The sequence below is a fragment of the Notothenia rossii genome, assembly GCF_949606895.1.
Source record: "Notothenia rossii genome assembly, chromosome: 3".
In the NCBI taxonomy this organism is placed as follows: Eukaryota; Metazoa; Chordata; class Actinopteri; order Perciformes; family Nototheniidae; genus Notothenia; species Notothenia rossii.
Genome location: NC_136901.1, coordinates 7,795,911 through 7,813,601, shown reverse-complemented (window position 1 = coordinate 7,813,601; position 17,691 = coordinate 7,795,911). Strand labels below are relative to the sequence as shown.

The window sequence follows — 17,691 nt, the reverse complement described above, 5'->3', positions numbered from 1 at the left end:
GATTTTTTAAGTCCGGCCCGTCTACTCTACAGGCATGAAAAAATCCTGAAGCTGGGCGTGTCTGAAGCTTGGCGATTGTTTGCGAGCAACCAATCACATGAATCTCCCGCCCCCGACATACAAAGCAATAGCAATGTTAAAACGAGGTAAACTGGATATAAACTCTCCAAACAGGCGAAAAAACTATCAGTTTCACCCACTGTCTCTGCCACCTCACTCCATGCCTGGTTCCTCCGGTTTGTATCCCGGTAAATAGTTCCGATCGTGAAGAACCGGGTGATTTGCTACCGTAATATCTCGTTTGGAATATGAGGAAATGAACTGCGGTCTGGCTCTCCCAGCTTGCACGCGGTTTGATTGGCTGCGCTTGCACTGGCGGGATTTGCATAAACGGGATTTGATTGGCTGATGCCAAGCATCGAGCCTCAAAAGTTGAACATTGTTCATAGACGCTCGTGATGCTTGCAAAGCCATGCCATGCTCCCCACAATGCAGTTCGGCGAAGATTAAAAATCTTCTACGTCACCCCATTCAAGTGAATGGGCGAAGCGTTGAAAGCATTTTTTGATGCCTGTAGTGTAGACGTACCGGGACCACATGTGGAAAGCGTTATGACTCACCGCTGCTCCATGTGGGTGGCATCTCCCAAATTATCTGCATCTCTTTGCCACCCATGGCTGCCAATTAAAGTTTAAATCATGGCAAATTGATTAAACCAGGATTCAGATTAAATAATCTTAATGGCTAAACGTTTAATTTACAAAGTATAACTCTACCTTTTTGGATGGTGTACTTTTACATACATGTTTTTGTACACTCATTGCAAAAGCTAAAAAGTTGACTTGTTATTTAACATGTGAGTGTGTTTGAAATGTCACCAGTGTGTAGCAGAAGGGGGAATTGGATAAAGTGGCCCCATCCCTGACACAATAGACGTGACCTAACAACACAAAGTAGTGCGTCTGGCGTTATTTTCTCCAGGTGTGAAGCGGCCTGCTGTGAATCTTTGTGCCGGTTTTGATTTTAACTTTAAAAGAAGGTAGTGATGTGACTTTAATACCACGTGAAGCATGTGACACGCGCACATAAATACATAGAACCCATGGAAAACGTTTTCCCTCCTGCTGCGTAAAGCGTGACAGACATAACCAGGCTAAGGCCTTCAAAATAAAAGCTCAAACTAATGTCACATTTATTAAAAAAAATACTTTTAGTAGACTTAATTTAATAACTTGACATTAAGATTTCGATAAAAAAACAACTATTTATAAACATTTATTTTATGCCTGCAATGACTTTTGTTTTTCTAATCGATTATTTAACTGTAGCTATGACCCATAAAATAGTGAAAAACGTCCATTATAGCTTGTCAAAGTTCAATTGAATGTCTTTTAATTTCTTTTTTTGTCAGAGCAGATTAAGTTTAATATGATATTTACTAGAAAAAGCATTATATCTCCTTACTGGGCCAATTGTGCACAAACAATACAATTTGAATGATTTGTAACGTAGTGATTGCTGTGTTAATTAGACTCTTATTTTGAAAACGTTTTTGTGTCAGATCGTGGCTGCCTTCCTCGTCAGTGTAAACTCAACATGGTAATGTGAGCAAACCGGGGGAGGAGATCGGAATAAAACGCCCGTAGGTGTGGGAGCAGGACGGGGCAGAAACACTGCACACACGTGGAGGAACAAACGGAACTCCACTTTTTTTCCTAAGGAGACATGTTTCCCGAAGTCTGCTGTTGGATTAAAAGCGGTAGGCTCCAACAATGATCCTGGAGGAGCCAAAAAGGTGACTGGGAAGAAGCGACTTTTCTGAGTTAGTGTGATCCACTGCAGATTGATTGAGAATAAAAGCGCACAGGAGAGCCGGGTCATGGAGAGCCCCTGGAGGAGGACGCATACTGAGAGCTGGGGGGTGTTGAGGAGCTCGCTGCTGCTTTGTTTATTCTCCGGTGAGTTTAATCAATGCATTTACAAAGAGCTACATGTCTTTTCTTGATGTTTTTGATAATGGTAAGACTTCCAGATGTGTACAGCTCTGGGGAAGCTGAAGTTCCACCGATCACATTTTGGGAACTCCTACACACTAGCTTGAAAACAGCTGGAAACTTTGATCTGGATGGGGGCAGGGGAGAGGAGCTGCTGCTGCTGCTGGCGGTGTGTGTGTGTGAAGGGGTGGAATTGGGTGAAGGAGAGGGGGGGGGGGGGGGGGGGGTGAAGGACATGGTGCCATTGTCCCCCAGCGTGTGGAGAGACAGGACCTCCGAGGACCACCCACACGGAGAGAGTCAGAAGTCTGCTTTTAAAACCGCATGCAGGCATTGACATGGAAAGATTAGCTGCAGGGAGGTAGAGTAACATTCAAAAGTTGGATGAAGGATACAGTTAAGACTGCAGAAAAACCTTTATTGTGAACATAGAATGATTTCTATATCATTAAGGTGTGCACACTTCACACTTTTTGGGTGTATACAGACCCTGCTTATATCAGTTAAAAGGTGCAAAAAAAAATCCTGTTCTTGTGCACTTTCATTTAAGATTTCTGCATCATAACCATTGAACCTGCTTATATCAGAAAAATCATGACTTAAAAGTGCAATAAACACTTCACCTCGAGTTGTGCAAACTGCATCCCAGCTTTATTTAACATAATGCAAGTTTTCTTTTTTCTTTTTAAAAGCATCCTCCTGTGGTAATTACAAGGCAGGGCTCCCAAGCCCGGAACTGTGCATACATGCCTGCAGGCACACATCCCATGTGTGTGAGTTATTGCTGAGAGTAAGCAGATATCCAGCATTGACACACACACACACACACATACACACACACACACACACACACACACACACACACACACACACACACACACACACACACACACACACACACACACACACAGGGAGTTTGTTTTCTTTGTGTCCTTCATTTAAAGTGATTCAGAGAGTCTGCCACAGCTCCAGCCTGAGAGGTGAAACCTTCAGAGATGAGCAGGTTGAGACGAGTTCAGAGAGAGACCTGTGGGGGCAAGGCTGCTGGGGGTGGGGGGAATCACACACACACACACACACACACACACACACACACACACACACACACACACACACACACACACACACACACACACAGGCATGCAACAAGTGTGTGTGAATAATTACTGAACCACTGCTAGTTGCCATATTATCATTACTGTTATCATATTCAAGAACAGGAGAACATTGAAAGTATTTGATATTTAAAAATGTGGATGCATTAGTGCAGCTAGCTGACTGGGTCCCAGTATGAGTTCGTTACAGAGACCTTCTTTTATTCTCATTTCCCCCGGTGCTCCACAGGTATTGATTGCTTCTTTCTAAATCTGTGCTACTCCACTTCTCGGCACAATTAGTGGCCTGTGTCCACTTTGTTAAGCCTGTCTTAGATTGAGGTGTGTGTGCTTTTGAATTTCGTTCCTAAAAGCTTTTTCTCATTGTTTCCTCCAGGGAACACATTTTTAAAACATCCGGACCTGGCCTAATCTCTTATTTTAAGGGCTTCTTTCACTTGAGACGGGTCCCAAAGTTATTTTTATCACAACCTTTTCATCTTTGCAATCAACTTACCTCTTTGTGTGTGTTGCAGGCAGCAGTAAAGCCCAGTGTGAAGGCTGCATAGAGTACTGCTGCGATGGGTCTCCACCTTTCTGCTGCTCCTACTACGCCTACGTGGGCGACGTCCTCTCGTAAGTAATCACAGGGACACAGCAAACAAATTAAATGCACAAACTGACGGCTGAAGGAGCCCTATTATGTTCATATTTGTATTTTTTGCCACGATTTCACTCCTTTTTGACCCACTGGTCGACTAGCTGCTCGGTTTCTAAATGAGAGGTCACACACCAGCTGTCTTTTAACCTTACCCTTCAGAGCGCTCACCTTTTGACCCCTGCCTGTTAGCCTGGAGTCAGCCCAGCTGCTCAAATGCTTTCACCTCACTCTGCTTCCCTTCACCATGAAGCTGTGTTCAGTTTCCATCATCAGGGCATCTGTGAAAATTGTTTATTTGTGCAAAACCTTAAATGACCCGCGGCAAAGTCTTGTAAACACGGCTGATTCTGACCAACGCTGAATATAATAAAAATGTTAAAGCTTTATTTTGTAGTGTCAATTCAAAGACTCCCCTTCTGTGAACACACACACACACACACACACACACACACACACACACACACACACACACACACACACACACACACACACACACACACACACACACCAGATGCTGCAGTCCGTCTCCATGGCAGCTCTCTCCTCACTTTTATTTTTTACAGTTTCTTATATATATTTATGTTGCATTGTAGGAGGAGCCTGCATATGACCACAAAGCCTTGAATCTGTGTGTGTGTGTGTATGTGTTTGTGTTTGTGTTACAGGGGCACTGCCATCTCTGGGATCGTGTTCGGGGTGGTGTTCCTGATGGGGGCGGTGGCGGCCCTGTTCCTGTGTGTGTGTATGTGCATGAAGAACGGGCGGGGGGCGCGGGTCGGCGTGTTCAGCACCTCCTACATCAACACTGTGACTCAGGGGTACCCAGGTGGGTCTCGCACAAACACAAAAAACACACTTTTTAATAGCATAAATAAGGCAAATATATGTTTTTTTATTTATAATGAATAGCAAATGATCTGGCACTACTAAATAATGGGTTAGTTTTATTGTATTACAGCTTTATATATTGTGATTTAAACACTTATTTGTAGGTGTCCATTTCAGTTCCACCTCCTGTGGTGTCCTCAGGCGCCCTCATTTGAACAGAAAACAGCAGAATGTGTTTTATGTTACAAGATCCACCTTGGCCTTGAGCATAATCCCTGACAAGTAACACAAAGAGAGAGTGGATTCCTTTCAAAATAAAAGCCATTAGACTTGACAATGACCTCTGTTCGAGCACTTTAGACATAGATATTCCCAGAAGCATGAACTTCTTCCCCCTCCGCTCCCACCGTTTCACATCTGATACTCCCTGTTCCCGCTGGAAAGGAGCAAAGCGGCGACAATGTTCCCACACTGTCCTCGCAGGTACATCGGAATCTGTGCTCTGAATACGCTGCCTTTTTTTCTGGGGCTAATCATTTATTCATCACGCCTTAGTCTCGCCTGTGTATCTCCTTCATGCAACACTGGACTGCACCGGCCCTGCAGCTCTGATCGTGTTCCATAAACAAAGTGCCAAAAACATGCAATATGAATACATGTGCATGTAGCTACAGTGATATTAATAACCAATATGTCCCAGTAAAGGATGTTAATCAATATTTAAATATGATTTTAATTGATTTAGTTAGTGCTGCTTTTATTATTTACGTACACCTTTCCTTTATGTAATGGTGCTTTAAATTGATCAAATATTAATTCTCACGTTGCAAGGTCTCATTCCGGGCTACACAACGGTTTTATAGACCTTTTTTTAAATGAAGGTAACTCTTGCAGCACGTTAGATTGTGAGTTATTCATAATCATGGCGTCATAAATGTAAGGTTTTGCTCATGTCATGCTTTCGTCTTTTCTTTTATCTCGGCTGCTGTGATGTTTCAATGAATAATGTTCCCCTGGTGAGACTGATGCATCATGGTCAACCAAGGGATTTCTTTAGGGGGCATATTTTTACACTTAGTAAAGTTCCTTTTTGTACAGAGTGCAGTTTCTCTGTTTTACCACTAGAGGGTGGCACTTTCCTATCGTTCACCTTGTCAAATGAGTGTAGGTTTCCCCACATTATAATAGAGGACACATTCTGCTCATTTTCAGGTTCATATTTGTATGTAGTTTCTCTACTGTGACATGTTTCCATGCTTTAATGTTCAAAAAGCTCGATATTGTCCTCATACTGCCTGTGCTGCAGCACCTTTCTTCACCCTGTAGAACACACTACAGGAAAATCAAAAAAGCATGACAGACTATTTACTTTCTTTATTTCTCTTCCCAAACTCAGGTCCTCCACCTCCATACACCTACGACTACGAGATGTACCCTCCCTCGCTGCACCCGCCACCTTACACCCCGTCTCAGCCGAACTCGGCCAACTACTCCCCTCCTCCTCCGTACCCGGGATGTGCCCGCAAGTGAATCCCTGCACAGACCCTCTAGCAGTCATCTAAAAGGAACTGATCAATGTCTACACACCTGGATCTCTGGCCTCCAAAGACAATTAAAGAGGCCTGAATGTATTCCACATTTAAAAAGAAAAAGGGGGGGGGGCAGGCCAGGTGTGAATGTCACTGCCTTTCTGCAGGAGTCTAGACCAAATGCTGGGGAAATTAATAATAATTGAACATTCTCATAGAGTTAGCAGGCGTGCTAGCCTGCAGCTAGCACTTCCTAATAACCAATACTCTCATCCGTTCCCGACTGAGCACATCAAAGGCTCCGCGCTGCTTTGATGCAGGTGAAGACCACTTTTGTCAGTATGGAGCAGTACCTTACATCACTGGAGGAATGTCGTTTTTTTAAGGGAGATGCAAATTAAGCTTTATTATATTTTAAGAAAAGTCTTTCCAGGACACAGTGCAGACATGAGAAGTGACCTATTTTTAATAAAACTTGATTTATATTGTGACTTAAGAGGAAGCATATGATTACTATTATGTGTAGACTTGAATATAAGGCATTATACTGACTTTAATGGCAACTTGTTGGCAATGAACTGGTTTGTACTGCCTTACTTGAATCTATGTGATGGTGTAAACTGAATTGGGGGTCCCACTATGTTCAATTTGGTAAAGTAATGAAATAAAATTGTGTTTTATTTTAAATGCATTTTGTAGGCTGATTTAAGGTTTGAAAGAGGACCCCACTGTGTAATGGCTGATACATGTGATGGACGACTGTGAAAAATGGAAGGGATTTAGGTTTGATACTAATAATGTATCAGGTAGATGATTTTGTGTTTCTTTATTGTGTTTACTGGCTGTCTTGTACATTGAAGATTTGATTAAAGCGTTTTTAAAGTATAAAACAATGAGATGGTATTTATATGAATGTGAATGCATGTGCGTTGGCTGGGACAATAGATGTTGAGTGAAAGTGTGTGGGCATGTGCGTCAGAGATAGTGTGTGTGTGTTAATCCCACTCCGCTGGTCAGGTGACTCGTTGCTGAGCAGCTGTGCAGCCTCGGTATCACCATCAGACAACGGGAGTCACCGGCGCTGCACACACTCTGCTTCTCACGTTAAACGTAAAACCGCTCGGTGAAAAGCCGCCTTTAGGAGGTTCGTGTCCGCGAAACGACATGGGGGACCGAGTAGCTTTACTGCTGCTGGCTGTAGCGGCTTCGGCTCTGGCTGCCGAGGTAAGAAAAATACGTTTTTGTGAGGTATTTCCACCATATTGTTGCTGCGTCAAGCTAGCGGGAGTTAGCTTCAATTTAACTGGAAGTGAGTTGACTGTGCCTTCAAAGTAAAAGCTCTGATTGTTTAAGGCGAAATCAAGGGGAGGTATTTTACCAGTCCAGGATAGTTGAATTTCATCAAATTATGTAACTAAAAGTTTAAATAGGAGTAGTGGAGACATATATTTTCTCAGAGTACACAACATGACTTGCTTCGTACCACCAAACATTGACTTTGTAGCCCATTAAAAAAGGCAGGTCCTTTGTATTGAAGGTTTCAACCGGAAGTCTTGTGGTAACGTCTATCTAGCTTGTCACTGACTGAATGCTTGGCTATTTCTAAATAAAGACCACACGTTGTTTCATTAAACCACCTAAATATTTATATATTTGTTCGTAATTGTCGTTATATTATTTGTAATTAACTTCCCCAGGAACCCACCACATAACACATAACGTGTATTCTTTTTGCACGGATGCTTTTTCTCAGGCAAAGTCTCCTTTTAAGCCAGTCGATACTGATTTATTGAGGATTTGTAACAATGAATAATATGTCCGTCTCTTCATTTAAACCTGCACCCTTTAAATGTCGATTCAATTTGTGTGAAAACGAGAAGCAAGTTGCTTTTCCCAAATTAAAAATGTTACAAACAAGTTGTCAACAAATTGCATACCTTCATTAATCTGTGCAAATTGCTCCTAACGCTGCTATTGATTGTTATTCGGGCTCTTTTAATGTTATTTAAAGTCATTATTAGGAATAAATGAAACGCTTATTGTCTCATTTTCCATATCCCGAGGGCTATTTTTTAAGGGAGTGGGCGTGTTTTAGGGATGGAAATAAGTAAATGAGACGTCTTGTTGCCTCGGAATGAATACTTAATGCCAGATGTTGACTGAAACTAAGTAAATTATCCCGTGAATATGACATTATCCTCGGAAAACAATCTTTCGAATGGCTCTCCCTCATAATTCAGTCAGATGATAGAGAAATAAGATGGCGGCGGTGCACTGCAGCATTTATCGAGGGGTCTGGAAACTGGGAAGCCAACAGCAGCTTTCACTATCATTGTTTCCTTTAATGCCATGTTCTCACCCACCGTGCCGTGTGTGGTGATAATAGACACAAAGAATTTCTCTAATAATATATTTATAGCGGACATAGTGACACAAAATCACTGCTCTGCCATTTTTCAAGCGTCTTTGCCAAGAATATAGCTTTGTGAATACACCTACCCTGCAAAGAAATACGTTAGAATGTCACTGAAATGTAAAAAAATGGCAGCTTTTTTAATCAAATCCAGCCCTTTCAGCGCACATGCATTTTTAAAACGTTATGTCATCATTGTCAGTTGTGTAATCTTCTTAATCTTGTGATGCATAAATGCTTAGTTCCTCATTTCAAGATGTTTTTGGAAAATACCCAAAGCATTTAAAGCATTGGGATTTCCCCAACTGAGATTTATTTAACGAGGGGTTTTAACACTTAGGTGAATAGCCTGAATGCACCGTGGCTTTGTTGTGAGAGAAATGACACATTGCTTTAACCACCGGCAGCCACATTGTTACAGATGGGAGCTGCAATTGTGGCCGAGGAGCAGCTGCTGCCTGTGGGATTTCTGGTTGTTACAATTATAGCTTGTATACATGATAAATGAGTTACTTGTAATAGATCAATAGTGCCAAACAATGGCTATTACACTCCATTTAGGCCCCTCGATTTTGCTGTCTTGGCCATTTCTGCTGAGCTTTTTTTTCTTGGGATGAATCAGGTGAAATGTGGCAGACGACCTACGTGTCTCCCGCACGTAGGCTGTAATCAGTGGATATGAAATAGTTTAGGCTGCTCATCAAGCAAAGGGGCGGCTTTGTTCCTAATCCATTGTTTAGCTTACCAGGACCCCCGCATTAAAAAATCAAAGCTACGAGTGATAGATTGCGACAGAGTTGTTAAAAAATTAAGCAACCAAAATGAAATCAGACTTGAAAATGAGATGTTGCAAGTGTTTGATGTTGTTGGGGTTTGTTTAGAGCCCCATTCACACACACAGATCAAGGAAGCTGCTTCTTCCTGACAGGGCCCGCGGTCTGGAGCGTGGGAGTTGGATGCCAGCCTTTGTGTATTTGGGAATCCTTGGGAAATGGCTCTTGGATGGGTGCAGGCGGGCAGTGTGTTTGTGTGCATACTGCAGTCTTTCAGCCCGGGGCGGACCAGCCCTCTCCCCTTATTAGAGAGTTTAATGCCATTATGCCTGTTGGCGCTGCCAGTGTTTCTCTCTGGCACCTTCTCTGCTGCTCACACTGCAGCTTTGATTCTTAAAGGGGCCCTTTAATGCTCATTTTCATGTTTATATTAGTATTGTGTTCCTCTACTGTGACATGCTAAGGAGAAAATCCACCTTGAGCTACATTACAGAGAAACACCTTCCAGTTGACTTGCTCATAGTTGTCACACGTCAGAAACAGCTGCTGGGATCAGGTCAACTGAGGGAATAATGTGAATAATTTAGCCCCTCAATCTCTGTATTTCTGATTATTGATTGACCTGTTAAGGAATAAGCTTTTGCTCTGACAGACTGATTGCAAAACCCGATCTATGAAAGTGTGTTTGTACATTTAGAAGATACGTTTAGCCAATTCATTGATTTGTGTATTGACAGAAAATAAACCGCCCTATTAGGATAATTGATCAATGGCTGGTTTTGTCAGACTTCTATGAAAGTCAAATGAAACCTTTAGATTTTTACGTTGTTTTTGGGACATTTTAAGTTCACATACTTCAACTAAAATGATTATGTTTGTACATTTAAATCATGACTGGTTTGAGAAACTAAAATGTGATCATTTGCAAATAGGCACCAGTCAGACCAGTCTGTGGTCATTACCACATGTGCCTGTCTTTCCTCAGTAAACAGTGCATGTTGTTATTGGGCAGGACTGGATGTCCTCTTCATAATGAGACATGAATGGGGTTTATCTCCAGTGCTCACTATCTTATTTTTTCTTTTTTTTTTAAAAGTCCTCCATTAGCTGTTTAAAAAAAGTATTTGTCCAAACAGCTTGCATTGTCCATGTTGTCAACAACAGCAATGACACAGCAGCAGCGTTCCCAATTAATGTTCCTCTCCTCTCCCCCCTCCGCTGTCTGTTCCCGGAGAAAAGCATTCCTGACCTTTTGATAGCGTTGTTTTCTGTTGTCACGGCCCTGGAAACGGGGATGTGCTTGTTGTCTTTTGGGGGCTGCGTGTAACTGATAAATCAGCTGTTTGGGAACATTCAAGATGTTTTACCTGTTCATCTTTTTGCTCCCTACTTGTACTGTTCCAGTTTTGCTACTGGAAGGTAGCATCGCCCCTTTTTCAAAGCATGGTAGGAATCTGGTCGTGCAGATTTCAGTGGCGCAGCTGAAAGGCCGGCTTTGTTTTGTCCAATGAATGAGAGACTATAATGAACAAGTTTGGTAAGATCCAACACGTGTCTGATAGCATAAGAAGCTGGCCTTCTATGCTTGTTGACTGAGGAGGAATTTCAGATTTAGGTCGCATAACACGTAAGTCCTAAAACCCAGAAAGGACTTTAGCCCTTCTGCTTCCCCTGTCTTGCAGCAAGCGGTTTTAGAACATGTTTTTGGTTAGACGCCTGTGGTTAACACAAGCTGAATTCTTTTTAAATCTACGACATCAAATATTGACCCGGAGATGTTGCTGCTTCATCGTCCTCTTTCTTACCGGATCATAATGATCTGTAATAGGTCAAACATGTGCACCTAGCCTTTATTGCAGCGGGAACACGCCATTCTCCCTCCCACATCTCATATTAGAGCAAATCTCGCCATCATACATCACCACCGGAGCGTTATTTCCATCTGCAAATATCAGCAGTGCGCCACGAAGACACACTCTTGGTTTCGCTGCTGCTGAGTAAGCATCTCTAGGTACGGAATCTGAATAATAAGCCCAGAAAACAAGTCGCCCCGACCTGCGCAATTACTCAGGAGCCGCACCGAGTACACACACACACACACACACACACACACACACACACACACACACACACACACACACACACACACACACACACACACACACACACACACACACACACACACACACACACACACACACACACACACACACACACACACACACACACACACACACACACACACACACACACACACACACACACACACACACACACATATCTGGAAACCAGCTTCCTGCCATTTCCTGTCAGGTCATCCATTCTTTATCATACATATCCATCATAAGTGTCCCAGTCAAGGCCTACCCTTTAGTAATCTGACCGAGGCCAATGCAACCAAGGTCTAATCTCAGATCACACACTATCAGAGTGTGATGGATGAGTTGGTCAAGGTTGGGAGGGTTACTTTTCGAATGTGTTATAATAACTAGTTACCTGTTATGTGTTATCTAATCTTAGTTTTGCATATTCAGACAGGAGCCTATCCACCAACAAGGCCAGGTTCAAGGTTCTTTATTGTCAAACTAACTTAGCTACAGAGTAATTATGTCGTTGAAAATCTTAGGTCAAAGGCTTCTCCAACAATGCAACACAATAATACAGATAAGCAGAAAATATTTAAACAATATTAAAGTATATTATATTAAAAGTAATAAAATATATTTCAAAAAAGTGAGAGAAAAAAAGTGGAATAGTGCAATACGAGTCTATATACAAGTTATTGGAATGATATATTAGATAATAGATCAATAATGACTAAGTAGCAGATGAATGTTATGAAATTGTTTCAGCAGTTGAGACACTGGAGCACAAACTATAGTTTAAAAAAGCAGAAATCAAATCTGAGCTCAGTTTTGGTTTCATAACACAGTTAAGCTCCCACACAGTATTTTATGAACATATAGGTTCACCGACTGAATACAAAAAAGAAGACTCACACTTAAAGTCCTCGCCTACAGAACAGTACAGTTCACAGAGAAGACGAGCCTTTCAAAACAGTTATCTGGTTAATTCTTTGTTATGGAACTGTAAGGGACTGCAGGTACCCTTTTTATTGAATCCTGATTAACCCGTGATACTCTCCAAACCTGGTTGAGAATGTAGGTGTACGCCCATGTGAGTGACAGATGTTGCTGTGATCAGAACGTGATGATACATACCGGCTTGTTTCTCCAACAGGATGCTTGTGTCCTCTCTGTTGGACCCCAGACTGGAGGCGTATTGAACCCAAACACACCTGCTAAGCTTTCAGTTAGAAAAGAGGAACACAGCTAAAGTCCCTCCTCCACTTTGGTGCCTGGGAGACATTTATTTTGTGCATTACGGCTGATATGAAGCGGCAACACAAATCCAGTGATTCCAGAGAGAACACTGTGAAATCAGAGTGGCATAAAGCACCTTATTTGATCGCCTCCTAAAAACAGCATGCAACAAAGTGGGTTAGAACATTTTTATTTTTTCGTTGCACCTGGAGGATCATTGACTTGCACCTGGATTCATTTTTTTGTTACTTTTAGATATTGTAAACTGTGGGTCTTCTTCTCTGATTGGTTAGCTGGCAGCTTCTGCTTTGATTGGTCAACCGCTTAGACATGTCCTGCCCCTTAGCCTATCCAGTACATGTGTCCAATCGCTCCAATTACATCTTATTTCTGCACAATATTATGCCCTATTATGCATCTTGGCGGGGTCTCCCTTTCCTGTAGTATATTATGTAGGTTTTGTGCATGTCATTAGAGCATGTACACATGTCACAGTAGAGACACAACATACACATATGAACATGAGCATACTTGGTCCAAAAAGTGACCTGTAAATGATGCTTATTTTCTGTTTTACCACCTCTGTAAACACACACAAATCCCCATGAGGGTCCTTGTTTTTTCATGGTATGTTCCTGCTCTTGTAGAAATGATCTACACCCCTCCTCTCCTCCCACTCCTCTCCTCCCATGCCTCCCCCTCCGCCCTGGGTGTTCAGAGTTGCCATAGCGCTCGCTCTCTTCCCCAGGTGCCTGCTACTTGGACTATAATTAGGCCGCTGTGTGTGTTACTCCCGTCGTCACTCTCGCCCATTCCTCCCTCCTTTTACCATTTTCCGCCAGGACAATTTCTCACTCTCGCTTTAGACTTCCTCTTCAGCGCCGTGTCATCCATACAGTGCGTTACTGGTGTGCCGCATGCCCTCGGCTCCAGAGTCACGGTTCAGAGGGTTCATGAAACTAGTACCTCTTGGAGTCCGGGCGACACGCCATCAATTGTGGACGACGAGTCCAAGTGTGAAATTGGAACACTTGTTTGAAATGCCAAGTTGTGTGTGTGGGTGTGTGTTTGAGCAAAAGAAAAAAAGAAGGGCGAGCAGGAGGTTTACGGCTGAAAATGGACGGTTATTATTCACAGTGTCCTGTTATTTCTGGACTGGTTTCCTGTTTGGTCTCTGTGAAAGAGGCGGACTTCCTGCGTTTGTGCAGTGGACAGCTGTGTGTGTGTGTGTGTGTGTGTGTGTGTGTGTGTGTGTGTGTGTGTGTGTGTGTGTGTGTGTGTGTGTGTGTGTGTGTGTGTGTGTGTGTGTGTGTGTGTGTGTGTGTGTGTGTGTGTGTGTGTGTGTGTGTGTGTGTGTGTGTGTGTGTGTGTGTGTGTGTGTGTGTGTGTGTGTGTGTGTGTGTGTGTGTGTGTGTGTGTGTGTGTGTGTGTGTGTGTGTGTGTGTGCCATTGTTTAGAGAATCCCTAAATTGTCAGTATGCCTTGTAGGAAAAACCAAAAACACTTTTTAACAATTTTAACTTGGGATTCTCTGCTTGTTATTAATTAAAGTCATTTTATTTATAATTCAATTAAGGTTGAAGACACATGCAAGTATACATAGGTAGTAATCTTCCTTGCTTCCCTGCTGGTGCGGCTGCTCGTAACCACTCAACACACTCCCAGACACACACACACCCATCAGCACCCCAGGGCCCTGATTCACAATAACTCCTAGTGACAACACTAATGAAGGATTACCTCAACCCACAATCAGCCTTACATCATTTTGATGCAACCAAGAGGCGTCTGATTTATTCTGCTGTGTTTTCTAAGGACAGAATGTTGTTGCCTGCAGCTTTTGTTGATGCAAACAAACACATAAGGGAAGGTGTTAGGTAATGTGTTTTCCAGCCTGAGTGTGTAATGCAAATGGCAAATTATAAAATACACGGTTATAAGTGGAAGAGGAAGATGCTGAATGTTTATGTTGAGAGTGATTGAAGGGTTTGTTGTGTAACCCATTGGAAAAAGATGACGCAGACAGGACGTAAGCAATGTAGTGCAACACTGAGATTGAATGGGTATTTAGATGAATTCAACACAACAATTGTATGTCCTATGATGAGGCAAAATCAACATATTTTAGGGCGAGGTTGTTTGAAAAATTAGCAATGCAATCATTTTTAAATGTGTGAGCCAAGACGTTGGTGGGATAAGGTGTCATCAACTCCCCGTACATACTCACTCCCCAGTGCAGAGCGACTCCCAGCTGGATAACAGGCTGTTACCGAAGGAGTCGGCCGTTACGTTGGTTAGATGTTGATTTTCTGCACACCTGATGATGAAATTCCTACTCCCTGGAGACTTGGGTAAATGGTGTTGCCTCAGGTTGCTTAGGTGACCAGGGCAAAGGGAGGTTATAACAGGAAGTTCCCCCGGAGAGGAGAGCAGGCTCCGTATCCATGGATATTATTACTAAGCAAACCCTCCATCACGTCTAGCCAAATGAAGTGAGCAGAAGTCAGACTTTTTTATCTCCACACCCTTAATCAGATTTTTAAAGAGATTTGTCTGGGATGCTAATTCCCGTGGAAACCCTTGAGACAAAGCTTAATCGTGTTGAATATGAATGAAGAATCAAACAAACTTAGATTCCCCTCAAAGTGGAAACTTTTTAGGGCAAGGATGAGCTTTGAGTAAGTGAAGAAGACATGTCCAGAGCCTAGTAAGCGAGGAGACCTTTATTTGATATGCACGAACAGGACTCTGGCTGTGTTTAAAGACTGGTTCATGGAAAAGATAAAATGTGAACAGACTCGGTCAGTTGACAAAACCTTGATCACCGCAATTTAACCCTGAACTAAACCCCAATAAATCCCACACCCATTTTATTCTCTAACATATTCAGGCTTCAGTTTCCCCCCGCTACTTTCCCAACCGTCTGGTTTTAAATCTGCTCTGTAATTGAACCTATGTCCGACAGGGAGTGTGAGGGGAAGCAATGTCTGCCCTGTAATCAGTGAAACCGAACACTATACGCACTAAATCTGCTTCCCAAACTTCAGGCGTGGATAGCTACACACACACACACACACACACACACACACACACACACACACACACACACAGCGGTAAAGCGTTGCACACACACACTTAGAGTCCAGTCAAAGACGATCTGAAGGTTTTAGGTAACAGCAGGGCCCTGCTTGTCAAGGGGATTACAGACTGTGTGTGTGTGTGTGTGTGTGTGTGTGTGTGTGTGTGTGTGTGTGTGTGTGTGTGTGTGTGTGTGTGTGTGTGTGTGTGTGTGTGTGTGTGTGTGTGTGTGTGTGTGTGTGTGTGTGTGTGTGTGTGTGTGGACGTGTGTGTGTGGACGTGCACAAGCATTGAGCATTTCTGTCCCCTCGCCAGTCTTGTCTAATTCAGCCGTCACATATCCTCTCCGAGCTAAGCAAACAAATTCCCACGGCCGTGTTGTCTGTGGACAGTGTGTGTAAACAACACACAGACAGACAGGCCGGCTGCTCGATTCCACACAGTGATTGATTGATGACTTAAAGGAGAGCACTATATGTCCGCTGCGGTGCTGGAAAGTATGCTTACTTAAGTATTGTGCTATACTTTAGTTTCCATTGCTACTCGTTTGGACAAAGTAGCCGAAGATGCCTGTAAAAGATGAGGGCCAGCAAGAGGATGTGTGTGTGTGGCTGTGCGACACATCCTGCTCTCCAGGGACTCTCCCCCCTGGGATGAGATGATCTAAAACACCCTCCCCCCTTTACTAAACCCCACCACCTTCACCCAACTCCCCATGGCAGGGCTGGGCCGCTCAGATAAGACGGTACAATTAATATCACCGCGGGACTGGCACCCACGGGGACACTTCAAAGTGTGTGTGCTCACTTTAAACTGCCTCTGTGTGAGGGAGTAGATACATGGCGTGGGTTTAGTTGTAAGAGAGTCTGAAGCCATATTTCTTTTTCCCCCATTTTACATTTAATGGGTAATAAACACGCTTTTTATTGCCGCTGATCACATCTGTGAGTGAGGCAGCCATAAGCGGATTAAATCACACATATCATCAGGACATGTTACACTCCCTTTACACAATGACTTTCAGCTGGGAGTGGTTAGGAAATGTACATAAAAGGGAAGCAAAGTCATATATCTTTAAAGGTCCCCTACATTGGGAGTGCAGTGCATTGATTGATGAGGTTAAATAAAAACATTAACCAGAACATGAGCAGAATATTTCCTCTTTAAAGAATTTTTTGTCAGAATTTTGAGATTGCATCTAAATAATGTTCATTTCGTTGACTTAAACTATGACGAAATATGTTCGTCAACGACCTTTTTTTCCATGACGAAAACGAGACGATGACGAGACGGCACCGACGGCAGTAAACAATAACTGTAACGAAATCATCATGCAGTATCGTTGACGAAAAGTGACGAGACGAAAATGTAGTTCACTAAATAAAAACTATGCTAAAATCTCTCTTTACTTTCGTTGACGAAATATTATCAAAGATAACGTTACATCTCTGATAGTCAGTTTTTCTCCCAGCAGTTCCATTTCCGGTAGTGCGGCTGGGCAGCAGCTGTGTGTCTGTCCTGCGCGCGGCGGTACATTTGAATTCCACCGGGCAGCGGCACAATATGAACTGTCAGGAAGACTCGGGTCTAACTCATGGTCTAACTAACCTTATTTAACAGAAAATAAAATGGCAACAACAGGGCTTGGGAGCAGTGGTCGCACTCGCGCTAACCGAATACCCCCCGTCAGCGCGAGTGAGTGATAAATTGTGCACTCGACGGGTAATAATGGATTATGACGGAAATGTTACGATCCTGTCCGTCAAAATGACTGACAACGAAAAAGTCTAATGCCACCACTGCTCGGGACGGGAGAAAGAAACAATGTGATATTTGGGTCCATTTTCACTACAATGAGGCGGAGGAAAAGAAGCGAATGCATTGTTTTATCAGAAGGGAAGCAATGTGGCCATAACACAGCTGGTAAAAACACCACAAAGCTGATACTCTCTGCAAAGGTTCTTAATCATTCAACCTGTGTTTTTCATCAAATAAGGA

General features: G+C 42.9%; 2 protein-coding genes across 4 annotated transcripts in view; both read left to right on the top strand.

The window, feature by feature from the left end:
• Window positions 1-1,578: 1,578 nt before the first annotated feature.
• Window positions 1,579-7,003, top strand: cyyr1 (cysteine/tyrosine-rich 1). The gene is made up of 4 exons (XM_079673053.1): window positions 1,579-1,958; window positions 3,625-3,724; window positions 4,415-4,575; window positions 5,974-7,003. Exons 1-4 carry the CDS (start codon window positions 1,880-1,882, stop codon window positions 6,105-6,107), a joined length of 474 nt encoding a protein of 157 aa, XP_079529179.1. The 5' UTR covers window positions 1,579-1,879; the 3' UTR covers window positions 6,108-7,003.
• Window positions 7,004-7,133: 130 nt separating this feature from the next.
• appa (amyloid beta (A4) precursor protein a) overlaps window positions 7,134-17,691 on the top strand; it is a 28,206-nt gene continuing 17,648 nt past the window's right edge. Inside the window, exon 1 of one of the 3 annotated variants that reach the window (XM_079673039.1) lies at window positions 7,134-7,330. In XM_079673039.1, the coding sequence (XP_079529165.1) occupies window positions 7,271-7,330 (60 nt within the window). In that variant the 5' untranslated portion in view covers window positions 7,134-7,270. The remainder of the gene's footprint in view (window positions 7,331-17,691) is intronic. The other 2 variants (XM_079673040.1, XM_079673041.1) reach the window with 2 other exon arrangements.